Source organism: Morchella importuna (assembly GCF_003444635.1).
Source record: "Morchella importuna strain M04M26 chromosome Unknown Morimp01GS003, whole genome shotgun sequence".
Lineage (NCBI taxonomy): Eukaryota > Fungi > Ascomycota > Pezizomycetes > Pezizales > Morchellaceae > Morchella > Morchella importuna.
Genome location: NW_025763400.1, coordinates 1511066 through 1535129, shown reverse-complemented (window position 1 = coordinate 1535129; position 24064 = coordinate 1511066). Strand labels below are relative to the sequence as shown.

General features: G+C 47.1%; 5 protein-coding genes across 5 annotated transcripts; 2 read left to right on the top strand and 3 right to left on the bottom strand.

Moving 5' to 3' along the window:
- Positions 1-910: 910 nt before the first annotated feature.
- LAJ45_01915 (uncharacterized protein) lies at positions 911-1835 on the bottom strand (the record flags this gene model as incomplete). Its single annotated transcript, XM_046111507.1, has 3 exons — positions 911-1233; positions 1294-1346; positions 1420-1835. 3 exons carry the CDS (start codon positions 1833-1835, stop codon positions 911-913), a joined length of 792 nt encoding a protein of 263 aa, XP_045975451.1.
- Positions 1836-3678: 1843 nt separating this feature from the next.
- On the bottom strand, positions 3679-7091 carry LAJ45_01914 (uncharacterized protein; the record flags this gene model as incomplete). Its single annotated transcript, XM_046111506.1, has 4 exons — positions 3679-5676; positions 5737-5874; positions 5931-6955; positions 7085-7091. 4 exons carry the CDS (start codon positions 7089-7091, stop codon positions 3679-3681), a joined length of 3168 nt encoding a protein of 1055 aa, XP_045975450.1.
- A 934-nt stretch (positions 7092-8025) lies between these two features.
- LAJ45_01913 (uncharacterized protein) lies at positions 8026-8790 on the top strand (the record flags this gene model as incomplete). The annotated part of the gene is made up of 1 exon (XM_046111505.1): positions 8026-8790. The coding sequence occupies one exon, from the start codon at positions 8026-8028 to the stop codon at positions 8788-8790; it is 765 nt and encodes a 254-aa protein (XP_045975449.1).
- Positions 8791-12300: 3510 nt separating this feature from the next.
- LAJ45_01912 (uncharacterized protein) lies at positions 12301-14094 on the bottom strand (the record flags this gene model as incomplete). The annotated part of the gene is made up of 5 exons (XM_046111504.1): positions 12301-12619; positions 12679-12698; positions 12772-13562; positions 13627-13830; positions 14040-14094. The coding sequence occupies 5 exons, from the start codon at positions 14092-14094 to the stop codon at positions 12301-12303; spliced, it is 1389 nt and encodes a 462-aa protein (XP_045975448.1).
- A 5664-nt stretch (positions 14095-19758) lies between these two features.
- LAJ45_01911 (uncharacterized protein) lies at positions 19759-22557 on the top strand (the record flags this gene model as incomplete). The annotated part of the gene is made up of 7 exons (XM_046111503.1): positions 19759-20286; positions 20344-20456; positions 20518-21171; positions 21245-21470; positions 21532-21602; positions 21695-21834; positions 21890-22557. 7 exons carry the CDS (start codon positions 19759-19761, stop codon positions 22555-22557), a joined length of 2400 nt encoding a protein of 799 aa, XP_045975447.1.
- Positions 22558-24064: the final 1507 nt, after the last annotated feature.

Here is a 24064-nt window from a genome sequence, read left to right as displayed (position 1 = left end):
CATATACATTATATACAGATAATTCTTAAATAAGTCTTTATACCAGATCTGTCTTTTTCATCAATCAAGACTCTCTAGTAGATGAGGCTTATTTAAGGCTTATTTAAGGCTTATAAATTCGAATTTTATCGATTATCTTAGCTATATAATAGTTCTAATATCAAAATCTTAATTCTCCCATAGCCTAATGGATAGATTGAGAGCTTGGGGTATAGTATACTTGCAATGCTCTGGGTTCAATCTCTTCCTTTTGCGTTTTGTCTTACTTAGAATAAGTCTTAAAATTGAATCAGCCTAAAATCGAACAAGGCTTACATAAGCCTTAAATCAAATAAGTCTTAAATTAAATAAGTCTTAAATAAGTCTGAAAAATCAACCATGTTTAATCGCTGGAGTTCGCTGTTAGAGACTTAAAATTAGAATAAGGAATATACTCCCAAGACGGTGATATTTGCCTTATTTGAGCCTACCCTAACGATTTTTTTTTACTGCTTCCCGCAGTCAAGTACACAATAACCCTGTGCCAAGCCGTGGGGAATCATTACAGGCATTTGGCGAATACACCCATTTGGCGAATTTGTATGTAGCAACCAGATACTTATCTTGATTCTTATTGGCCTTAATCCCTGTTCGCCAAATGGGTGTATTCGCCAAATGACTGTAATTATAAATTCTTCCAACCAAAATGTCGGAACCGGGCTAGCACATCCTTATATGTAGGTTACCTTAATAAATGACATTCTTATATAGCAAGATTTGGTTGTAGTAGGAGGTTCATACTCATGGATTAAGTTCTTCATCTTACTCAATTGCGCTAGTATTTTCAAGGAAGCTTTACACAACCCTTATATTATATAGGTGATAGCACTAGTAGCTACTAAATACTCAACTACAACTACAGAAAGTTCCTTTACTGCATATCCTCTAACGTCGGCAGCATCCTCTCATACATGATATCTGTCCTCATCGTATACTTAGTCCCCGCCGTCACCGGCTCCCCAGAATGGATCAACCCCTGGTGTTGGAATATCAAGACTCTTCCCACCTTTGGTTCGATATCCAGACATTCTGAATCTCTGTCTAGGCTCTGGGATAGGTAGTTGTATGGCAGGAAACGCGTAGAGCCACCCTTGACGCCCCCCTCGGTGTCGCCTGAGGAGTTGAGGTATAGGTGTAGGGTTAGGAAGGAGCGTTCTTTATCGTCGGGGGTAGCATATGATCCGTCGCCGTGGGCTATGGGAAGAGTTTTAGTTAGGATAGGGTTCCTTAGTAGGATAGTTAGTGATATCTTACGTTTAAAGTACTGGTCCTTGGTATATCTCAAAAATCGAAGTCTCTCATTTAGTCTATTCACCTAATTAGCCAAAACTTCTCATTGAACTCTAGCTCTCAGCACATCTCAGCAAAGTCTATACATACCTTGTCATCTTCCACTTATAATACTTCCCCGCATACGATGCAATATCCCACTCCGTCCCCTTCCCCACCTCCACCACCTCATCCAGATACGGCTTCACCCGCCCAAAGATCAGCCCAGCCAGCTCGAAATCGTCAATCATGACTCTAGTACAATCGCGAATATCCTTCCTCAGGACCTGGCTATAGCCCGAATTGATCAGCGCCTCCTTCCACCCGCCGCCCGTCAACGCTGCGAACTGCAGCATTTTGCGGCATTCGTCGGGTGTGAAGAGGTCGTCGATCACGAGTGCGTAGCTCAGCTGCTTGCCATAAGACTTTGCGAGGGGTGTGGTCGAGAAGTCGATTCGCTCGGCGTGCGCGCCGGCGGGGGCAGTGGGAGTGGAGAGTAGGTCTGTTTTGAGGGTTTGGGCGTCCATGGTTGACTGGGTAGCTTGTAGAGTGGTTTTATGCTGATATGGATTGGATATAAGGTTTATTGGGGAAGCTTGTCTTGAGGCCTATGGGGGAAGTCTTTATAGATGGGCTCGGGCATCGCGGCAGTGCTTGGTATTTGCAGGGCTGCTAGCTGCATAGTGAGGCTGAGTATATCATATCTTATGATTCATATGTTTCTCATGCTGATCATTAAAGACAATTAATTAATTACGAACAGTATGAGTACAAATAGGAAGCCCATCATTCGATAGAGGACAGATACATAGCTCATAACTACTGTCGTTCACGGGGTATTGGTGGATACTGGGTATTGGCGAATTGCAGGTAAAATTTGGCTTGGCTGTCTCTTTTTTGCCCTGTCCACCATCACCCAGTATCCGCCAATACCCCGTGAACGACAGTACTCCGTTTACCAGGTATATAATATGCATACCAGGTTAGCTATGGCTCGAGAAGCTATGGTGGGTAGGTGTGTAAACTTCGGCGTTTACAGCCAATCAATCTATAGAAATTGGGAGATCTACTCCCATAATGGTACTAGCGCCTAGCCCAACGGTGGAATTTTCTCTAATTCCCATACAAAAAAAGTTCCTCTGAAGTTGAGACAGCCACCCCCTATGCCTTCTCGCGCCATAGATCCAGGCACCCGATAATCCCGTCCTCTGTACAGTTCAAAACAAACACCCTAAATTGGGACCGCCGTCAATGACTCCAACACTGCCTTGTAAGCCATGGACTGATGTTGGATTAGGGTTAGGCTCGCCTATTCTCCCCTGCACCCCTGCGCGTATGGGACTAGGTTAGGGTTCGTTCGATTCGAGTCATGTCCCGACAGGGTTACTGCATCGAGGATCATTGGTCGGGTGAAGCAGCCAATCGATCATTTCCACCCCTAGCTGCTCAGTGCTCACAGGTCTGCTGCTGCCTTGCTGGGCGTTCGCTACCGCCCTTTGCAGCTTGCAGGGTCTATCCGCAGAGTATGCCAAATGTGTACGATATTGGGTTAGGGTTTGGGTGCTTACTGGCCTTTTCAACTACAGCTCACTTCGTTTCAGGGTGATTTTAACTTGATTTCGTGGTTTCATTTCGGGACATAAAAGTTAGGTACGTATGAGTATTAACACAAAGGAACATAATGGTCATTTCATCCTCTCCCTCACTCCCTCTGGCACTCATTTAGGATTAACCTCGGCCCAGCACTCGCATGCTGCTTTATTACAGGCAAAGGAAAGAAAAACGGAAAAGAGACATAAACCAAACCAAAATCACCTCCTCTTGCTACCACAAGATAGAGGGTCAAGAAAAAAAATGGGTTGTAAAAGAAAGCCCTTAAATATTGCAGATCCTCCTCCAATTCGGGCCACTCCACCCCTCCATGAACTGAAATAGGTAGCTCAATAATGACCGCGAGTGAATAGAAATAAAAGGTTACCACGATTAAGATGATGACCCCCAAAGGAAAGCGCATCTTTTTAGATACAAATACACCCTTTTAGAAAGACTCATACAACAAAAAGACCAAGAGTTGTAGAGTTACCAGATAACAAAGGATAAGAGCATCGGGTGCAGGAGTGGGCTGACAAGATAGCAACATAAATCTTAAATTTTTCAGGCCTGGTACCTCTTTTTTTAAAAAAAATAAAATAAAAGAAAAATAAAAGTTAGGGAAAAAAGAAAAGAAAAAAGAACGCCCATCCAATTCAAATCCACTGTATCAGCTTCAAGTAAAGAAAGGGTGTTAAGAAAAAAAGAAGTTTGGCTGATGATTTGAATTTCTTTATAAGGGCGAGATGCTAAAACAAAAAAAAGAGCGTGCATTCATGCTCAAGATCCCCCCATCTGCCTTTCAATTATCTTCGCGAGAGCATCGGGGTCGTTCTGTATCTCAGGGTTTTCAACAAGAATCTTGTTGATCATCATGAGCTGATTGGCATCCATATCTGGGAAGATTTGAACAAGATTCTGGGTCATTTCCGCTAATGGTACAGGGAGCGATCCTGAGGCCGGAGAAGATGCGGGATGTGCATTGTGGGCAGTATTCGGAGGATACGATCCTCCATTGTACGTAGTGACGTATTGCTGCTGATGAGCATTGTGACCCTGATAGGTAAAGTTATGTTGCTGTGCCTGTTGAGGAGGTGTATACGGTGTTCCTTGATGGTGCATGCCTGACGGAGTCGGTGCAATCGGCGTATATGGGGGTGCAGCATCTGAAGCACGATGGCGTATTTGTGTATAAGGAGATATGGATGCAGAGGCATGCGTTGGGGTCGCTGAGGGTAGGCCCACGAGGTTTCGAATAACGACAAATATAACGATTAGGAGCTTTCCCTGGCGCCCGTTCTGGGGGATACTTGAGGCGGGGTCTAATACGTTGAACCAATCTGGGAGACTGTCCTTCTCGTCGACGGGAACAATATAGAGATCCTTAATGCATTTTTGCAAATGCTTCCCAACAACTGCATACCTATCCCTCTCCTTGAAATAATCGAAAAGCTTTTTGAACTCTGTTTGGGCCATACTATCTGTGGGAGTGAGAGAAACCATAACAAGAGAGCTACTTTTCGAAAATTTCTGTCCGCATAGATATTCTGTTGCACGATCATGCTTGATGCGGCCATCAATGTGCAGAACATCGGTCAACAGATCAGACCATTTAGTGTTTGCAACATACTCTGGACCTCCGACTAGTGCAGCTGTAGCAGATAGACTTGCAATTCCGTTCATTTCTACGCGTCCCTTCCATTCATCCTCCTCCTCTTCGTGGCGTGGGGAGTAATGGTCATCATCTGACATGGCACTTGCTGGGGAGTACGGTGGTGTGGCATCACCATCATCATCTTTAAGAAGCATATCAATGTCCTTATCAATCTTTGGGTCTGTATCACGGGCTGTGGCTGGAACCGCTGGCCTCATAGCCCTAGGAATACGGTTCGTGTCCGGTGCTTCAATGTGATCCCAAACATTCTCGATGCTGAAATTTCGTCCTTTCTCGGGTTTAGCATCCGCAACGGGAGGTCTTGATGGAGATCTCAAAACCTCATCATGATTCTCGGGTGCGGTGACTGGACTCTCAGTAATTTCAACGGCAATAGAAGGCGATTTGTCGACCATAGAGGATGGCGGTTCATCGGTGGAATCCGACCTACGTAAGATGCCACCGGGTGGAACAAGGCTATCCACGTCTTGGTCTGTTGGTTCGTTGTCCTCAACCTCACCGACCAATTCCTCGCCTTTATGTGTCCTCCGGATCCGGGGCCCAGTTTCCGTAATCAAAGTGTTATGTTTCTCTGATTCTAGACGTATCTTCTGCATTAACTCCTTTAACTCCTTCGACGCCATCTCATCTGTTGTCATGTGTGCCAGTCTAGAGGGCTCCAAATTCTCCTTCAATAGTTCTTCGCTCAATGAAGGATTGGCGCGGAGGTTGTATGCAACACTCCTTACTTTTTTGGTGTATTCGGGAGGCAATTCGCCCCCTTTGAAGAACAATAGATAAACATGGTGCTCCACCTGTAGTGCAAGTCTTTCGCAGAGTTTGTTGATGGTTTGGCCTTCAGCCAAGATCAGTTCGTTTTCAGAGACGAGGGGACTGGAACGCTCAATAAGTGGCGTCATCAGGAAGTTCGCAACTTTCCGACGGCCCTCGTTTCGAAGTTCGTCAATAGTCTCAACAAGCTCTTTTTGAGGTGTATTGTCCTCCGTTTTCTGCCTTTTGATTGGCGGTTTTGCTATGGAGGCTCTTCTGGGCGACGGCTTCACATCCTTGGGGCTGGCATCTACTGCGATTGCCGATACGCGGCGTATTCTCTTGTGCGGTTCCTAAAAAGATTTTTAGTAATAAATACGTTTGTGGGAATGTATCGGGTCATGAATATATACCTCGTCTTCGTGCTTGTACTCTCCATCGGAATCGCCTGTAGGCTTTCGCTTGAGTGACTTTATTGGTCGAATAGAATCGCGTCGATTATCTCTCCTGTTCGGCTCTTCTTTTGTAGTGGAAATCGGGGTCTGTGGAGTCTAGAAAATTTATGATATTAGTCTCTGGTGTAGGGAAGCGCACACTGGGATCTTACCTGAGGCTCCAGAGAATCCTCTACCACTTCTTTCACAACCCCGTTCCCATTACTCTCAATGGTATCTTTGGCAGGAGATAATTCCATGGACACTGTCCTCTCGCGATCCTCTGTCTCTTCTTGCTCTTCCGGCTTTTCTTGCGCCACTGGCTTTTCTACCGTCTCTAGTTTATCTGGCTCCTCTGGCTCCTCTGGCTCCTCTTCTGGCTTATCCGGTTCCTCCTCTGGTTGTTCCGGCTGCTCTTCCTCTGGGCCTTCCTCTTCTGGGCCTTCCTCTACTTTCTCTAAATCCTCTGGAGGTTTGTTTGGGATGTCTTCCTGCGCACTTTGCGAAATGTCGATATCCATTGGGTCATCCTGTTCTACAGCCGGAGAAGGGCTTCGTCTCGGCACCTCCACCTCCACTACAACCTGCTGCTTCTTCTTCCTCCTTTGTACCGGTTTCTTTGGCACAGGTGTATCACTTGGCGCAGGCAATTCCGAAAACTCTGAGGCCGGGACAGCTTCACTTTTGGTGGGAGTTGGTTCATTTTTAAAATTCCTAGCTGGCGTTGAATCTTGTTTCTGGCCTCTGGCCGGTGTTGAATCTTTCTTTCCCTTTCTCCTTGCAGTTGGCTTCTTTTCCCAGGGCTTTTCTCCCTTATCCAATTGATTCAAAAGGATTTGGTGATTCTCCGGTCTGCAGACCTCGCAAAAGTATTGCTTTGGGATTTTCTTCTTGGGAATCCCCATGCACTGAGTATGCTGCCACGCTTCACACCCTTCGCACTGGATCATCATCCTCGAGTCATCCTCATCTTCCTCCTTTGCTCCACAGACACACCGAATGATATCATCAGGCGAGCCGTTGGTATTCTCCTCCTCCACAGTCTGCGATCTGTCAGGTGAGGCTCGTTCTTTCGCAGGGGTTTTCTTTTTCGCTTTCGACGCTTGGCCTGAAGCGGGCGCTGGCGACGCGCTTTCGAGCCCGATATCAGAGAGGCGGTGGTTGACACCCTTCGTAGAACGAACGCTACGTCGTGGCTCTGAGAAAAGCGCGCCGGTTAGCCATGTACATGTCTTTAATTGCGTGATTTGTGTGGGGGAAGAGATAGATAGATCTGACGGGAAGCCTGAGTCGGCGGGGAGAGGGAAGTTGTTTGACGGAGGCTTACCAGCCATGATCGATTTTTTATATTTATTTATCGGAGGGCAATACTAAATCGGCTTGTTTTTCTCTCCTCTTCCCTGAAGATATTTTGTCTAACGGTGGAGTTTGTTGTTGGTGATGGCCAACGGCCAAATTTTTACACGAACCAGGCTAGCGCGCGATATGGAACCCTCGGATGCAGTGGGATGGCAGAAAGTGCATACACAGTTCAAGGAATACGAATCGGAGGAGGGGAGAATGAAGGAGCAGAGTCTAGGGTTTTCTTTCAAGTCGGGCGGTGTAGTCAGGCAATACCCAGCAGTTCTGTGCCTCGTCTTCTCGCCTCGTTCTCACGGTGGTCTCTCACAAGAAATCTTGACTTCTTCTTTCTCCCCGTGGTCTCGTGACAGACGACCAGCCTCTCCTTTTTTTCTTGGTATCTTTATCACGAAATGTTGGCAGCGTGTTCCGTCTGTCTGTTCCTATGACGACACTTTTCTGGGCTTACTCTCACAGGCAATGATTTCGGAAACTTCTTCACTTGTAGATGTTGTTATGATAAGCCGTGAAGTTTTGGGCGACGGGGGAAGTTGAGGTGGGGGAGGGGGAGGGAAAAGCGGAGGAGATGACAGAACGTCGAGGCGGCGATCAAACGAAAAGGAAGGACGATGATGAAAGAGCACTGTCTCGGCAGCTCGCTTTCTACGCGCTCCCTGGGTATACTAGAGCACACGCTACGAGAGGCTGATTGTGGTGTGACCCGACATGCTTGGCAATGTTCTGCCCCTTCGAAATCCATACCTTGCGCTGTTCTGCGGTGAACTCCAGCATTCGTCAACCATCTCACAGTATTTCAAACATTCCTACGCATACCAACCACTATTCCCACAGCATAATACACTGTTCTTGCTCTCTTCTAGTCTAGTCCTCGTACCTTCTTACCCACAGAGCACCTGAAACCTCACAATGGCCGATGTACGCAAACTCCTCCAAGCAGAACGCCGACTCCGAGAAACAGCCAAATCCAAGCCCGACCGGCCAGTGCCGGGCAATTCCCGCGCCCCAGCAAAACGATCTCTTACTGAGCTTGATGAGGCTGTAGCAGAAGCCACAAAACGACCAAGAACCACAAAACCCTCCAACACGGCTTTCTACGATGCAGATGGTACAGAGGCAGTTAAAACAGTTAGGGGTGACAACACATCCCCACAGAATCAAAGGGAAACTGCAGTTGTAGAAAGGGACGACGCGTCTATGGCAGGGGCGTCGGACACTAAAGTCAACTCGTCAACACTACCTTCAGGCTTCTTTGGAGCAGGATCGGCGGTACCGAGTAACGCACAGGTCGAGGTAGATGAGGATGAGTGGGCCGCCTTTCAAGCTGATGTAGTGGAACCTGTCGCGCCCGTAACGTCCTCAGTCATGGTTATTGAGGCGGCGCCGACAACAAGCAATCCTGCTGCAGCTGCTCCCGACGAACAGGACGTTGTGGATGACTATGCCAGGGGAGAGGAAGAAGACGCAAAGCAGAAGCTTCTAGATGAGTTTGAAGAGATGGAAGGGCTGGAGCAGCGGGTACTGCGCCTGAAGGAGAGACGAGAAGCGCTGAAGAATAAAACTCCTGTAGGGATGGAGTTAGCGGTAGATCAGGACGATCCAAGCGCTGAAGAAGATGAAGATGATGATGAAGACGACGACGACGATGATTTCTTCCGGGTTAGAGGGTCATAGGTTATATATGTAATCTATGGAAAAGCCGTTCATTCTTTCTTTCTTTTCTTTCTTCTCCCTGGGGCGGGATAATGGAACGGATCTCCTCTCCGTTCCGTTGTTTACCAAGATATCCTTTGTTCCTGTAATAATAGCATATTGTAAAATATAGCAAGTCTCATTAGTCGGCGGATATATGCAATACCTAATATTGTTGAGAGATACGGGCGATATCAAAAGTTCACTTTGTATCAAATTCAACTCTCAGGATACATTTTAGGAGCACTGTAGAATGATTATGATCCATGCTAGAGGTTGCCAAGCAAAATGATGAGACAAGACACTGTGCAGATCATGTGGGTTGTCACCAATAAACGTATGTAACCCTTATGTACTGGGCGGATAATACCGGACAAGATCGAGATGATTGACTTCCATTTCCTTGTGCCCGCAAGATAAACATCGGCTTGATGTAGGCACCCTGTCGATAGACTAGAGTACATGTATTGTACTCTAGAGTAATAGGTAGGTGGCTGCCTCAGCCATATTAAGCTTCAATGCTTGGGCCTCTTTCGAAGTCTTATCTACACACGATGCACCCCAGGCAGGCCAGCACAGTTCAATTCAGCGTGATGATAACAATAGGTAGATAAAGGCTTATCCAATGTTGACTAAACAACAAAGTCCGACCCCAAAATCGGATTTTCGTCGTGATTTACCACGGACATGGCACTTCGATCCATTATATCCCTTAAGCTCCCCGGATTCCCGGGTTATCATGTAACTGGTAGGTATTGCATGCTCCACCGTGTCAGGTATGGTGCGCGCACCACTCTTGTCCCAAGTTTTGGCAGGTTTAGTTAAAACGATTGTCAAGTTGTCCTGATCAGGCCAATAGAAGATTAAAACACTGAATACGAGAGATGCTAAGAAGCTAGAGACCCCAACTACTGTCCCGTCAAATTTACCGATCGATGCAGGCGCTGCATACGAAGCGAGTGATCACCCATGATCCCTCGCGAAGCACACCAGTCTTGGCGATCTCCCTAGAGTAACTGCAGGAACCCTTACAACCCCATGGCGGATCAATAAACCTTGGCTCTCACAACCTGCAGCTCACCGGGAACGGCGGGTTTATTGCCCCCTCTTTTTTTTTTTTTTTTTTTGGGGGGGGGGCTTCACTCCCCTTGCTGACGACGGCCTATGCCCATACCTCACATCACCACGTAACCTGCAGAAGATCAAATTGCAGAACATATCGGTCTCGAACTGGTGATTGCCATTTGTTTACCCCGCACGGGAGCGAGTGAGGATGGCGGACACTGTAGCTGCTTCAAGATGAGATAAGACATCCTTCAGACGCTGGTACAGGCGTAAAATCTCGATGGAGCTCGATAAACAGCAGCAGCAGCATTTTACAAAAAAAAGAAATATTACATAAACGATGGGGATTTATGGGGATTTCTAACCAGGTGAATGGTACACAACCTGGCGGTGGTATATTGAGATATATGTATTTTTATACTCGGATAGCAGCAATCGATGCCACATTTGCTGCATGGAAAGGATATTTTGATGTGTGTAACTCGAGCTCTCATGATTTATGTGAATGAATCAGGAAGGTCAAACGACCAAGAAACGGCTTCAGCTCTGTATCACTGTTTGGGCTAGGGAAACAGGATATAAATTGTGTCACTATAACTGTAGAGCTTTTTAACTTTCAGGATTCTCAAGTGATCGAATTCCACAACTGACGATAGAGCTGAAGAGAGTGATCCCACAACTGCCAAGTTTCCATATCGATCACTCGTGAGTATAAACTAACTTATGTAGAGTATTGAGCCTATCTTACAGACCCGCCATTCGCGTCTCGATATCAACTTAAGCCCATGGCTATGGGAAAATCCAAGAGCACGCACATACATATGTAAATTTAAGCACCCCGAGGACGTACTTAGGAGTTTACCGTGGGCCACGCTACTGTATGAAATCGATTCGGATAAACTACATGTACTTACGCAGTCAGATCTAACAAGAAAAACGGACCGAGCTCTGCCCCATATTAGAGAAAATTCACCCTTGGGTTCAAGTGCTACATTTTTTTTGCTTTGAAGGTTTGAGCATTCACTACCAACCAGATATCACTATCAAGCTGGGCATGTCTTGTGGCCCATTGTTTCGGAACATCAGACCCCTCTAATCGCTGTCCAGGAGCAAATAGAAAATAGACGCTGTGAACCGTTTGTCCCTAGCACAACCTACAGTACCGTATTTTACCCTCTTTAGCCTTGAGTCTGCCAGTCTGTCTAATTGTGTTGCAATCGATTTTCACAGTGGCACTGTACGTTATGTACGGGCTTCACTCCCGGGATTAGTCGGAAAGATGCTTGATTGGGACACAGGCGAGTGGGAACCGAAAAGGCGATGGACAAGGAAACAAAACGGTACGGGTACAGGGTGTGATTCTAGTTACCCGTTGAAGGCGAGGAAACAAGCGAAGTGGTTGTGGCCAGGGTCTGGTGTAGGTTCAACACTATCATCAGAGATCGTAGGGCAGAGACACAGCCCCCTTTGCATTAAAGACCCTGATACTTAGGGTCCTAAGTCTGTGTACCCCATTGGCAATCACCCTTACTAGGGCAGTTCGATATTTGACTTTTTGGTTTTTATTTTATTCCTATTCGTTCCTTACTGGCTGGTTTCCTGTGACAACCTGGATGTCAACCGATTAGACTACGGGCCACGAAAGAAACGATAGAGAGATAATGAGAAAATCACATCCCATATGTATCCGTAAAAAGAAGGGGATATCTGGGTGCTCTACTCTACAGTGTATTCTTGCACGTGTACCGTACATTTAACCCCCCGTCTCTTCTTGCCCTCTCCAAAGGATTCAATCTCCAGGCAACCCCATAAAGCCCCCTCTCCTTTCTTGACACCTCCCTTGCCATTTTGAATTTCAAGCCCTGATCAGATTACCCTGAACTTATTTTCTGTGGTTCTTGCCGTTAGTGGTACCGGTGATTCTTCCAAATTCCCTGTATTCCTCTAAACCAATCAGAGATTAACCCTCCCCCCAAAAGGTCTATGCCTTTCTCTCAATCACCACCAAATCCAATATAGCTACCCCGCTCCGAAAGAAAAAAAAAAGGGTAGAAAAGATACAAAAAACCGAAAAACCCAAACCACCTCTATAGTCTTTAAATTTCCCCATGTAGAAGTCCTTGTAGGAAACATAACTACGGACATCAAAAAGAGAAAAAGAAAAGAGAAAAAAAAGCACCAATACAGGCACAATAAACATTGAACCTGCCGGGTAGGAAGAAAAAGAAAAGAAGAATATGTAAAATAACAGAAAAACCCTTAAAAACAAGAATATTCGACAACTCAAAATGGCCAATAAGAAGACAAAATCTTTGTTTCCTTTACAAAATACCCCCACCTCGCCCCGCTATCGAACAGTTAAGCTTTATCGATAGCTCAATTCTTCACCATACATATAAACGAAATAGATAAATATAAAGGAAATCATTAGCTAGTCCATGATTGATCAACCGGTGGAGGGGGTCCAGTTTGTGCGCTGCCCGGCCACGGTGCCATCCACAGAAATTCACTCTCATCTATCGGAGCAATATTTGACGGAAGAACACTAAGTTCTGCCGTTTTTGTAACCATCATGTCCTTCGAACTCAAAAAGCTATCACTGTAGCCCCCATATAACCCCATGTTTTGTGCTTCAGACTCTAATACCCCATCGACACCAGCCCCCAAGCCCAATCCCGTGCTAAAAGAGTTTACTCGCGATGTCGGACCAAGGGCCAAGAGTTTCTCAACGTTCAAATCATCGAAGCTATTGTTTGCGACCATTCCAACTTGTTGTACACCGATGAACGAGGAGGCCGCGCTTACACGATACCCGTCAGACTCGGCTTGATCTGAAGCGTCAGAGGATGAAGATCGAGTGACAGTTCCATTCCCATTCAAGGGGCTTGGCCCACCCACCGGACCAATGAAGTCGTCAATTTCATCTCCAGAAACTGATCCTGCTGCCAGTCCTGTTTGAAAACGAAGAAACGATCCCATATCTATCTGTGATGTGTCGTAAGATGCGTCTAAAGGTGGATCTTCAAATGCAGGATCGAATTGGCCATATGCTGGAGGCCACCCCGCTGATTGTGGGGGGTACAAGCCAGCAGAAAATTGATAGCTGTCGGATTCTGCTGCTGACGGTAGAAGCTCCTGGCTTGGGAAATCTTGAAGGGTGAAAGGTGGATGATTTGTATTTACGACGAGCCCTGGTTGAATGCGGGACGAAGTAGGCTTTAATGCTTGCTGTGCCAACTGAGGGGTCAGCTCCAGGGGGGTGATGCTGGTATTTGCCATTTGAAGAGCTGGGTATGTTCGGAGGTCTGGTGATGATTGCTCGGATTTGATTCGTCGAGGTTTTTGTGATGCTACAGTCGAGGGCGCTGAAGCAGAGGCCGTTACCTTGGTGCATCCGTTGACGTGTTCTCCAAAGGCATGGCCAGTGTGCCCTACGGGTGGGATGGTGTATGGCGATGACCCATGTATACTTCCGTGGTGTTTGTGAGTTGGTCGGTGGTGGCCGTTGGCGAAAGTGGTGAGTGAACTTTCAGACTGGGTCATCTGTAGCCGAGGCTTTCGAACCTCCGGTGGGGTAGTGGACGCGCAGGATTCTGATGCAGAAAGTTCAGGGACTGGGTCCAAATGTGGCTCTTTCTTCAGTGAACAGGTACAACGTCCTCCATGGCAGCAGTTGCAAGACGCTCCATCTTATAAAAAAAAGAAAGTTTAGTGATAACTCCAATGTAAACCACACATAGATAGAGTGCTCACTCTTTGCATCCCCATCCTCATTGGTAGCATGGCATGCTCCGGCCGGTGGGATGGGTTTCCCACTCTTAGCCTGTTCTTTAAGAAACGCCAGTCGTTCACCACAGTCACACTTGACGTGAGCGGAACGGGATTTTCGCATGTGACGACAATGACTGCATTGAGATACCGGGCGTCCCTTCTTCGCGATCGGTAGGAGTTTACGATCTATCAAATCCTGAAAATTAGTTTCATCATTCCAGGATGCAGTTTGGGTGTAGGTGGGGTGGGTGGGTTGATGCGTGGATGGATGTATGGTTGTAAAAGACAAATGTTGGGGATGACATCGTCAAAGCCATCGCCCCTCTAAATAAAATGAATCGGAGGTGGAGATGGAGGTGGAGGTGGAGGTGGAGGTGGGAGGATTGGGAACTGACCCGAATGATTGCACCCGCTCACTCTGTGGCCTCTAATGCAGGCCTCGCAGGCCATTTTGACCCCATCTATAATCATCGTGAATGCAAATGGAAAGCCACTCGACGAGATAGTCGAGCGGGGTGAGATCGAATCTCAAAATGTGACGATAAATTTTTGGTTCTCCAGAAACGGCCACAACAGGACCACTTTTCTGCTACCTCGTCGAGTCCAGTCAAGACAGAGAAAGACGGATAGAGATATGATACGGTGTAGGATTCTTTTTTAAACAAGGTAGAAAAGTATGTAGTCTGAAGAACAAAAAACTTGGAAAGTACTTTCGAGGATATCTTCGTCGCCGGAGAAGTATGGTTATAGCGACTGACTGACTGACTTTGACGCCCCGCTGAACAGTACTGAAAGCAAAACACCCCAAAACGCCGCCACACAAAAAAAAACCAATTCAGCTGCTCTGTAGGTTGATGGCCCCTCGCCTTGCACGGGCCGTATTGGCGCCGGCTTCGAAAGCGTTCACGCGGACGTCCGAGTGGAACACCAAAATCCGTAGAGTTTCTCAGTATCCAAGGGGCGGAAAAGGTGTAGGAATGGGAAGAGAAGAAGAGGAAAGAGAAAAGAAGAGGAGGCCGGGAGCAGGGAGAAACGGGAGCTTTAACGGGAATCGCAAAAGGCGAAAGGGCAAGGATCGGTGAAGGGATGGTGGACTCAGATTGGCGGAGAGGCCGCGCTGGCAAGCCTTATGCTGACTGGACGGTGATGGTGCAGAAAGAAGCAACCTGATCCAGAAGCAGGAAGGGCCTAAAGATGGCAAAAGAACAGAACAAGTCCAACCAACGTGCAGTCTGTTCTACCTACGGCCGTCTCTATGGACCACAGCTACCACTACCAGTGTTACCACCACCACCATTTCCATTCATTACCACCACTGCCATCACCTCCTCCACTCCTCCACCTCCTCCAGTCCAGTTCTAATAGACAGATCTGAGCCAAGGCCTTTCATATGTCCCTATGGAGGCCCCGGCAGGAAAGGCTGCGGCACGGCAGCAGCACCACTTCCACTCCTGTTCTTCACTGCCTACTGTTACAGATCACCAGCTAGCAAGGCAAAAACTGAAACGAAAGTAAAATGTTCCGAAAGTAGCAATATTATGGATCTTATGAACCCAGAAACCCAGACAAGGTGATTCATTCCAGATAAGGCAGGAATCACAGACCCCAACCAAACGTGGGATGGTGTCAAGAAACACACAGCCAACACGACGCGTGGGGGAAGGGTGGAAAAGAAAAGATGTACGAAAGGTGAGAGACGGGCTATTAAGGACACCTCTGGATCCACGTTGGCCAATCAACGAATAGCGACTGCTGTTTTTTTTTTTTGTTACGACCACAAAAACGCACAACAACCCACGTCTGAGAAACCAAAGGAGAAAAAAAAAAAAAAAAAAAAAAAGAGAGCACACGCAGAGACTTCTATTCGATGTTTACGCGACTGGGACGACGACGACGACGACAACGACAACAAGCTTGCTTTGTTTTGATCTCCGGTCAACATCAAATGGCGGGGCCATGCCTGGCGAAGATGGGGTATGGTTATGGTTCTGTTAGGAATCTTCCTAATCTAATCCCAAAAAAGAACAATAACAACCACCACAATAGCGACCAGTGTCCGCTACTGATGTCAGGACTCAGGAACAAACGTGCATCGACACTCCTGGTGATCATTGATGCACATTATACCTGTCTCAATGGTCTCTCGTGTACCATTACTACGCGTATGGTTCAGTGCCGATGTCTAGCCCTATCTATGAAAATTGCAGTAGTGCTGGTTCCTGCACCGGCATTCCCGCTGTAAAATGGGGTTACTTAGACTTTATTCTGCACAGCTATGTGTATCTGAGCTGAGTTGAATATAGGTAAAAACTGCCTTGCCTCTGCTGTCTTAAAGTGAAGGCAAAGATTGTTCTTTGCTATAATACTGGTTTGAAGCGAAAGCTCCGTTATGACGGAATACCCGTGGAGCATGAGATGTGTATGTATTTGCTTTACATACATACATACACACACCGTTGCACCGGTGTGAAGGCGGTTGTTGGTGTTAAGAGGCATGACAGTCCACCAAAGTTGATCCGAAAGACGAGCGTGATGATGCCCCTCATTTGAACTTCCTCGATCGTTGGGGGTCTCCGGACCCGTCGCCGGCTTCTCCCCTTGAAATTCCGGAATTGATTATTCCGAGCTAACTATCCATCGGGTTGGGTCACAAAACCCCTGGATGATTAACATCATTCAGGCTCTTCCTGGGTTGAAGTCGACGATGTAAATAGCCACTCCCCACAAATGCTTACAGCAGAGTACCTACAGGTGTAAGCATTTCCTATTCGTTTCCACAAAAGGAGACCCCTCGAACAAAAACAGAAAGGGCTAGTTAGTAATAGTGGGAATCTTAAGGCCAAATTTCCCCTCCCGGCTAAAATGTAAATCGTTTTAGCAATTCACTGTTCAGATGATCCGTTTCACTCGGAAACATGTGGGTGCTCTTCTGGGAACCCTCGTCGTCTCGAGTTGGCCGTGGTCGGCCTCCAGCGGGGAAACGGCTTCTTGATGCTGACGGACCCCACTTTCCACGAAGGGCCTGGTGAAGCGGAAAATTCTTTTGCTGGAGCTGGGTCATGAGGATGGAAATTATTCGCGGGTACAAGGAAGCGAGGGTATGGAGACACGAGTGACCTGTCAGATATTCCCTGTTTAGGATAATGCATATCGGAATAGCGTTTACTTCGACACGGGAAATCCATCGGTTTTTGCCCTTCGTTAAAGAAGTAAAAGAGCTTAACCAAACAACAGATCCTCCGACATCTTCACTCAGGAGTAGTGATATGTAGTTTTTCGTTTCCTCACGGCCTTGAAATTAATACCGGAATTTCTATGGGCTCCGGAAATCGGCAGTAGATTCATCCGGCTGACTGGCAGAAAATCCGGTAGGAAATACAACCTCCAATGATTCCCCTCCCTCCCCGGCTTGGCGATTCGGTCCCAACCGATAAAATTGGCTCGCAGTAGTTAGAACCTGCGAAATTACACTTAACCAGTACCTGCTCGCATGGAGGTTAGATCAGGTGGTTGCTTGGTACAGATCGTCATACATAGCGTGTGTCGGTGATTCTCTTTTTTTCCCCGCTACATGCCGGAGGCTGCTTTTTTCTTTTCTTTTTTCTTTTCTTTTCCCTTTCCTTTCGCGAATTGAGCCTCCCCGGAAGAACTCTTCTCCCAACCGTCGGCGGCCAGGATACAGAAGCTAAGCGGACCACAGTAATCATGTTGAGTAAAAGATCGACATAGTTTATCGTGAGCTAGGCCTCCCAGCCCTGAGGTTTGGCTGTTGACTTTTGATTTGCAGAAGTCATCTTCTGTTGACCGTTTGGCCGGGGAGCTGGAATCAGTCGCGAACTGGCGGGAAGCAAGAAGGGTACAGCCGATTTTTCACCGAGGTTAAGTCCCGTGTCTCGCACCCACTGCGAAAACCCATTCGGTTTTAACTTGTTTCCTTGTCAGTTCTTTCTCGTGTAACCCAAAACAACGAGGAGTGCATATGTATGCGGACTGCATTTCATTTCCCCGTAGAGCTTTTTGTGAGGGGTGTTAAGCAGCATGCGAGTTACCCCGGACTTCTGGGGCGGGAGGGGAGCTCGATCCGCCTATTACAGAACCCATCATGGAAGCAGGAGTAATTGTTGAAGAAGCAATTTCTGCGAGGGTACCTGCTGATGTTTGTTTATTGTCCTAGTGGTCAAGTATCTCGGTTAGTGAAGGCATGTTCTTTCTTTCTTCTGCTGCTGCTTCTGCTTCTGCTTGGTGTTTCCTTTTTTTTCCTTTTCTTCTCACACTGTGGCCACTTGCCTTCCGAAGTATAGAGGACGTCAAAATAGTGGTACTGGGGAATACGGGGAAACCGGGACTCTGGGGGAGATGAATGACATGAGGTTCACAAGCTGTAGTACAGTTACCTTATTAAGTGTGGCTCCCTTAGCACCTTTTCAAGGGTCATGTCAACTGGGACCAACTCCAACCTTTTCTCCACACCAACGACAACCCGTAGTTCCAACCCCCGGATCCGAGAAAGTCCCTAGCCCAACCCCACCTTCCCAGTGTTCCCACGCAACGACGTTCCAAGCCTTCGTCTAACTCGTCACCGTGCCCGTCATTTTTCCTTTCAGCCTCCGCGTGTGTATGTACCGAGATTTCTCCATCCCTCCTCACTTCTCCGTCCACATCCAACATACATATTTCTCATCCGATTGTCGGAAAGACTCCGGTTCTATTTGAGACAACGCCACGGGCTGTGCAGCAGCAGCAACCAGTTTCTCTTCCTCCTACTGTTTCTGGTGGCGAGTATTTATGGAATAACTGGCTGGAGACCCCAAGACAGAGAAAGAGAGAGTCAGAAACAGAGAAACGGTGACCCAGAGTGAGTGAGTGAGGGAAGTAGCAGGTACAAGGAGGATGATGAAGACTGGTCGTTGGGCTGCTGCTGCTTTTAATGCTGCTGCTCATCATCTATCACCATCTTCCATTCAGGGTCCCATCATAATTGCTCCTGCATAAAACATCTTTTTTTTTTCTCCGGTGTCAGTCAATTGCAGTACAATTGTCTGTGCGCTAGTTGTTTGTTTAGGATTCTTCCGTTTAATTCTCTATCCCTTTTTCTCCCTTCCTCTCCTCCACAAGTAGGTATTGATTTCCCAAGGAACTGCAGCGGCTTCTCCCCCAGTATTCCCCCAGAAATTACCGTCCCCACACAATTCTCACACCCCTCCCCCTTCTTCCCAGTACTCGGTCCATTTGACACAAGCAATCATCGGTCTTCCCGGCTCACGGGGTCACTTGGAACCTGCCCTCCTGCTTCTACTAGAAGTTAGCTGCGGTAATCCCTTCTCCCCCATTCTCCCCATCGCAGACCCTGCGAGTTCTGCTGTGCTTGTTTTCGATTCGCACCATTGGTACATGGCCACACTATATACGTGCTGGGTACTATTAAACAAGTAAGTAAAGCACGCGCGCATAACGAGCAGCGCGCAAGAGAAAAACCCTGTGAGGATTCTGGGGTTCATTCGCCCCGAAAAGACGTTCCCCCCCCCTCTTCCGGTCTCCCCATATTTTTCCCACGTTTTTCGCTCTCCCGAAACCCAAAAAAGCCCCCCGCACACTCTTGCATATTTGGCTTGTCAGATCTGTTCCCCTTCCATCTCTCCTCTCCCCCATCACAGACCTCATCCTTCTCCTTCCTCCGCCTCCATCTCCGCATTCAACCTTCTCCTGCTTTTCCCTCCCATACACATATTACCTCTTACTGCCCACTACTATCCCATCTTCTCCTCTCCCCTTTGAGAAGTCAGATCTGATACACCTTACGCTGTTTAGTACGCCTATCTTTCTCCGTATTCTGACCATCTCTCCATATAGCCATTCATACTTCTACACAGGCAACCAAATATAAATACACTATCCACCAAAATCCTATAAACAAAAAAAAAAAAAAAGGTCAAAACAGTACATAAGGCAACACACACAGCGTACATACATACCTATTTCATTGCGTACAGTACATACAAAAGCTTTTTATTGGACTGTTCGGGGGGTGAAGTAAGAAAATAATATATATATAAACACTTCGGCGAATTATGTTATTGCTCTGATCGAGTATCGCCTCTCTTTCACTGCTCTGTCATGGCAATGGCGGAAGTTGCAGCCACTCCGTCACATACCTCGGCTGCCGGGGCCACGGTTCCTGCAGTTGCAGCCAGCTCTTCTCGGTCAAAAAGTCCGCTTCTGTTCGCCTCGTCGTCTTCTACTCCACGTGCGAACCTACATACGCATCAGCATCCACACTCGCAGGTCAATAACGACCAACGTCAACAACCCGTGCAGTCACAATACAACCCTACGAGTTCCCCCGGCGATGGGAGCTCATCCTCTTTCTTTTCGCATCATCAGCGACTATCCCCGCCGAGCTCGATGCTACTCTCTACATCAGGAGAGAACATACCCCGAGGTCTACCACCAATTGTTTCGCCAATGACTAGCGCAAGTCAACCAGGACCTTCGGTAAATGATCCTCGGCAACCAATTTCACCAAGAACAGTATCAATGGGGTTGAGTGACTCGGCGCAAGGATTGGATGGTATTTCTGGTGATACAGCACCGCGAAAAAGATCTAAGGTGTCGCGCGCTTGCGATGAGTGTCGTCGTAAAAAGGTTTGAATTTCTGGAAGCCGCCTGCGTCACTGCGCAGCCCTGCTAAGCGATGTGTAGATACGATGCGACGCGACTTCGGAGTCAGGGGTAGAACAGTGTTCGAGTTGCAAGCGAGTAGGATCAAAATGTTCATTTAGTAGGGTACCTATGAAGCGAGGGCCAAGCAAAGGGTAAGAGAGAGCACAGTCTCGCGAACTTACAATTTCCTCTCTAATCAAAGATATGTCCTAGCTACATCAAAGAATTGGCCGACAGATTAAACACCCTTGAGAATTCTATTTCTACAGGTGATCTACATTCGTACGGCTCGGGTATGACGGGTGAAGGAGACCATTCACCGGGGCCATCCGACTCTACGTCTCCACCGCCGAATGGACCCCCCAGCGCATCAAAAAGTCGAAAGCGAGCGCTCTCTTCTTCAAGCGATTTCCAAACCTCGATGCACCTCCAACCTTTATCGCAACCCACAGGTAGATCAAACGAAAGACTACCGTCTATAGATTCCTTTCATCCTACAAACCAGCATCAACATCAACAAAGAGCGCAACATCTGCAGCACGAACCCCAGCCACAACGACAGCTGCCCCACCCCCAGCAGCAGCCCCCGCCTCCGCCCCCTCTTCCACCTCCTCTCACTCACCCGCATCAACCGCAACCCCACCAATCACCTCTCCAGCCCCCATCATCTACGTCTGAGATGCCGTCGGGATATCGAACTATCTCTCCAACCAGTATGAGCCAATATTGGAAGGGGGGATCAGATGTTGGCGGCCGGCGCCAGAGCGTTAGTTTCCCTTTTGATGCGCCCGACATGCAACGATCGGCGGCGAGCTCGACGCCAGTTGACCTGTGTGGGTTTGACTGGGATGACCAAGCTATTGATCAGTAAGTGATGTCTCAGCCGAAACGTTTAATCAGGTTGGGGCCCTGTCTTAGCTTGAAGATTAACACTACATAGGTACTACGAACTCATACATCCCACCTTTCCGTTGCTACCACATTCAAAAGACCGTTTGCATCAACGCCTAGCTAATAGCTCTCTCTCTGTCCGGGAAGCTTTCCTGGAAGCACTTTATTCTACCGTGCGAACAAACTCATCTTCAACTCTTCGGGCAAACTCACCAGTAGCGAATGCGAAGAGGGTGTGTGAATTGACTGTGGCATCTCAGTTCGAAAACCCCGCTGTGAGAACTATGCCTACAACTCTTTTGTATCTACAGACAATGATACTTATGGGCCTTGAAGCCGATAATCACGGACCGGCAACCATACATGGGCAATTTGGGCCGCCGAAAGCAGCGTGGCTTGGCGCAGCTGTGGGGTTGGCATACAACCTCAAGTTACACAACAGCCAGAACCGAGAACAGCCTTCGGGTGGTGACCCTGACTCTGACGAAAAGCTTGGTAGACGGGCATGGGTAGTATTATTTGTGTTGGACCGTTGGCATGCGATAAGCACCTCAAGCCCACTATTCATACCAGACTCAAGCTTCGCCTTTGTACCTGATGATCAGAAATTGCTTGGGTTGGCCCCATACTATATTGCACGTAAGTTTAAAATGAACGTAAAAACTTGGCTACAGTTGGGTTGACCGACCGACAGGTCTCTCCTATATTTTGGGGCATCTCGCAGAAGCATTTACTATCACAGTCGACTCGGCATCGGCGGCGCCATTCAAGCCTATTATTTCAAAAATCCTTCGTAGCGAGCTCGAGCTGTTTCGGGAAAGCGTGGATGATATATGGGGCTCCTTAAAGCTTCTCCATATAGCATACCATCATGTTAAGCTTTTAACTCTTCGACTCAATTCGGCAGAACCACATCAGCTTTTAGGCCCTGCTCAGCACATCACAGTCATGCTGGCGAATCCCCAAATACCTACCATGCCGCTAAACCATCATTTTACTGCACTTTCTCTCATGACTCTCATGGAGTTGAGCGAGATTCCAGAAACAAGAGATGAGGCTTGGAAAGGTATTCAGCAGCTTGCAGATACATTGGAAGATCGTAAGGGTGTTGCTACCAAGGAAGATAATTTGGGATGGGACTTTACTCTCAAGGATTTGATCAATAAACGGAAACAGGAACGGTTTGGTAATTCTAATCCTGGTATGTCAGATATACCACCTGGGCACGGCAGTCTACAACATTTGGCAGAATTGGCCGTCGGCGAGAGAAGTCCAACTGGGACACCGACGAATCCACTGAATAAGCAGTTGGATACGGAGCGGCTGCAGAAGCATGGATATCTGGGTTCGGTACTGTTGTAATATATCACGGGTACACCCCGAGTTTATGTGTTTGGGCGTTACGTGTGGTCGGGAGAAGGAAAAAGGCTCTGTTTATTTTTATTTTTACAAAATCTTGGTTTTTGCTTTAGTAATATTTTTATTCCTCCTCCTATCTTATATTGTCCTTGTCCTTGTTCGTTTTCTCTTTCTCCTTCTTTCTTCATCTGCATGGGAGGTTTTCTATTTTTTTTTTTTTTTTTTAGCTTGTCTCCTTACATCAGGATGCATGCATTCGGGATGGAATATTTGGAACTTCCCATATTCTACATATATCACCGATTTCCCGCACTTGACCTTTTAGCCACTAACCATCACTTGATATATCTGTACTCACATTTCATGTCTTATCTCCCCTTCCCCTCGGATTCCATTTGTACTTTTTCCTCCTGGAGGATCTAACGAGTGGGCAAGGCAGTCATTGTATTTTATTTTTTTCCTTTGTGCTTTCAGTTATTACTTATGACTAGGTTAGTATTTCGGCGCAGTGGTGGGCTGGATTTGGGCCGAAAAACTGAGCCTGTTGATCATTTCTTTTGGTACTAAGTTAAGATTAAAGAAGGGAGATAATATGGGTACATGCGTTTCTGGAACCTTTGGATGTTTTTAGAGCATTTCAAAGAGGAGTCATTAGGGATAGACATGTTTTTCGAACCGACGGCCACTTATCTCAAGTGGTTAGGATGCATTTCGACAGGTAAGAATTAGATAGCAGTAACCTGCATATTATCGCCTGAATCTTGTCCGCGTTGGGCAACTAATGAATTATCAATCAATCAGTCAATCAATCAGTCAATCAATCAATTATCCGCGTCGGTGCCAAATGGTTGTCCGAGTGAGGGTACATGATCCAGTGTTTGTTGACACAACAAAACAGGAAAGATCTCCTTTCGCTACATACAAGGATTGACAGAACTGCAGCGTATGATTTGAGACAGGGCAGTTAAAGAGATGGAAGGTCTCACATTTCATCTCAACAGCGAACCAGCATCTGACCGGCGCGAAAGTACAGCGATTCACAGGTATTTGGCGAATACACCCATTTGGAGAATTTGTATGTAGCAACCAGCCAGCAACCAGTAAAACTTCGAGTTTGACCAAGATATCTTGATTCTTATTGGCCTTAATCCCTGTTCGCCAAATGGGTGTATTCGCCAAATGACTGTGAATCGCTGTACTCTAGAGTACCCTTTGAACCACTGCAAGTTCCAGATCCAACAGATCCATCCAGATTGGCTAAAGTCGATCATGAATAGGTATCTTTCCCTGTCCTGTTGAATAGAGTACTTTAGATGCGTGGTTGTCCAGATTGCAGCAGGCTAGCAGCCACTTCTTGGGCCTCTGCCTCGCTATTCAGTGGTTGCCCGCGGTCTAGTCTGTAGATAACCGCTATGCTATTTCTTCTTGACTCGTGTGAGCGGTTAGGAGCTGGAGGTATATGGCCCTTTTTGGCTACAGCCCCCTATCTAGAGCACACACAACACGGTCC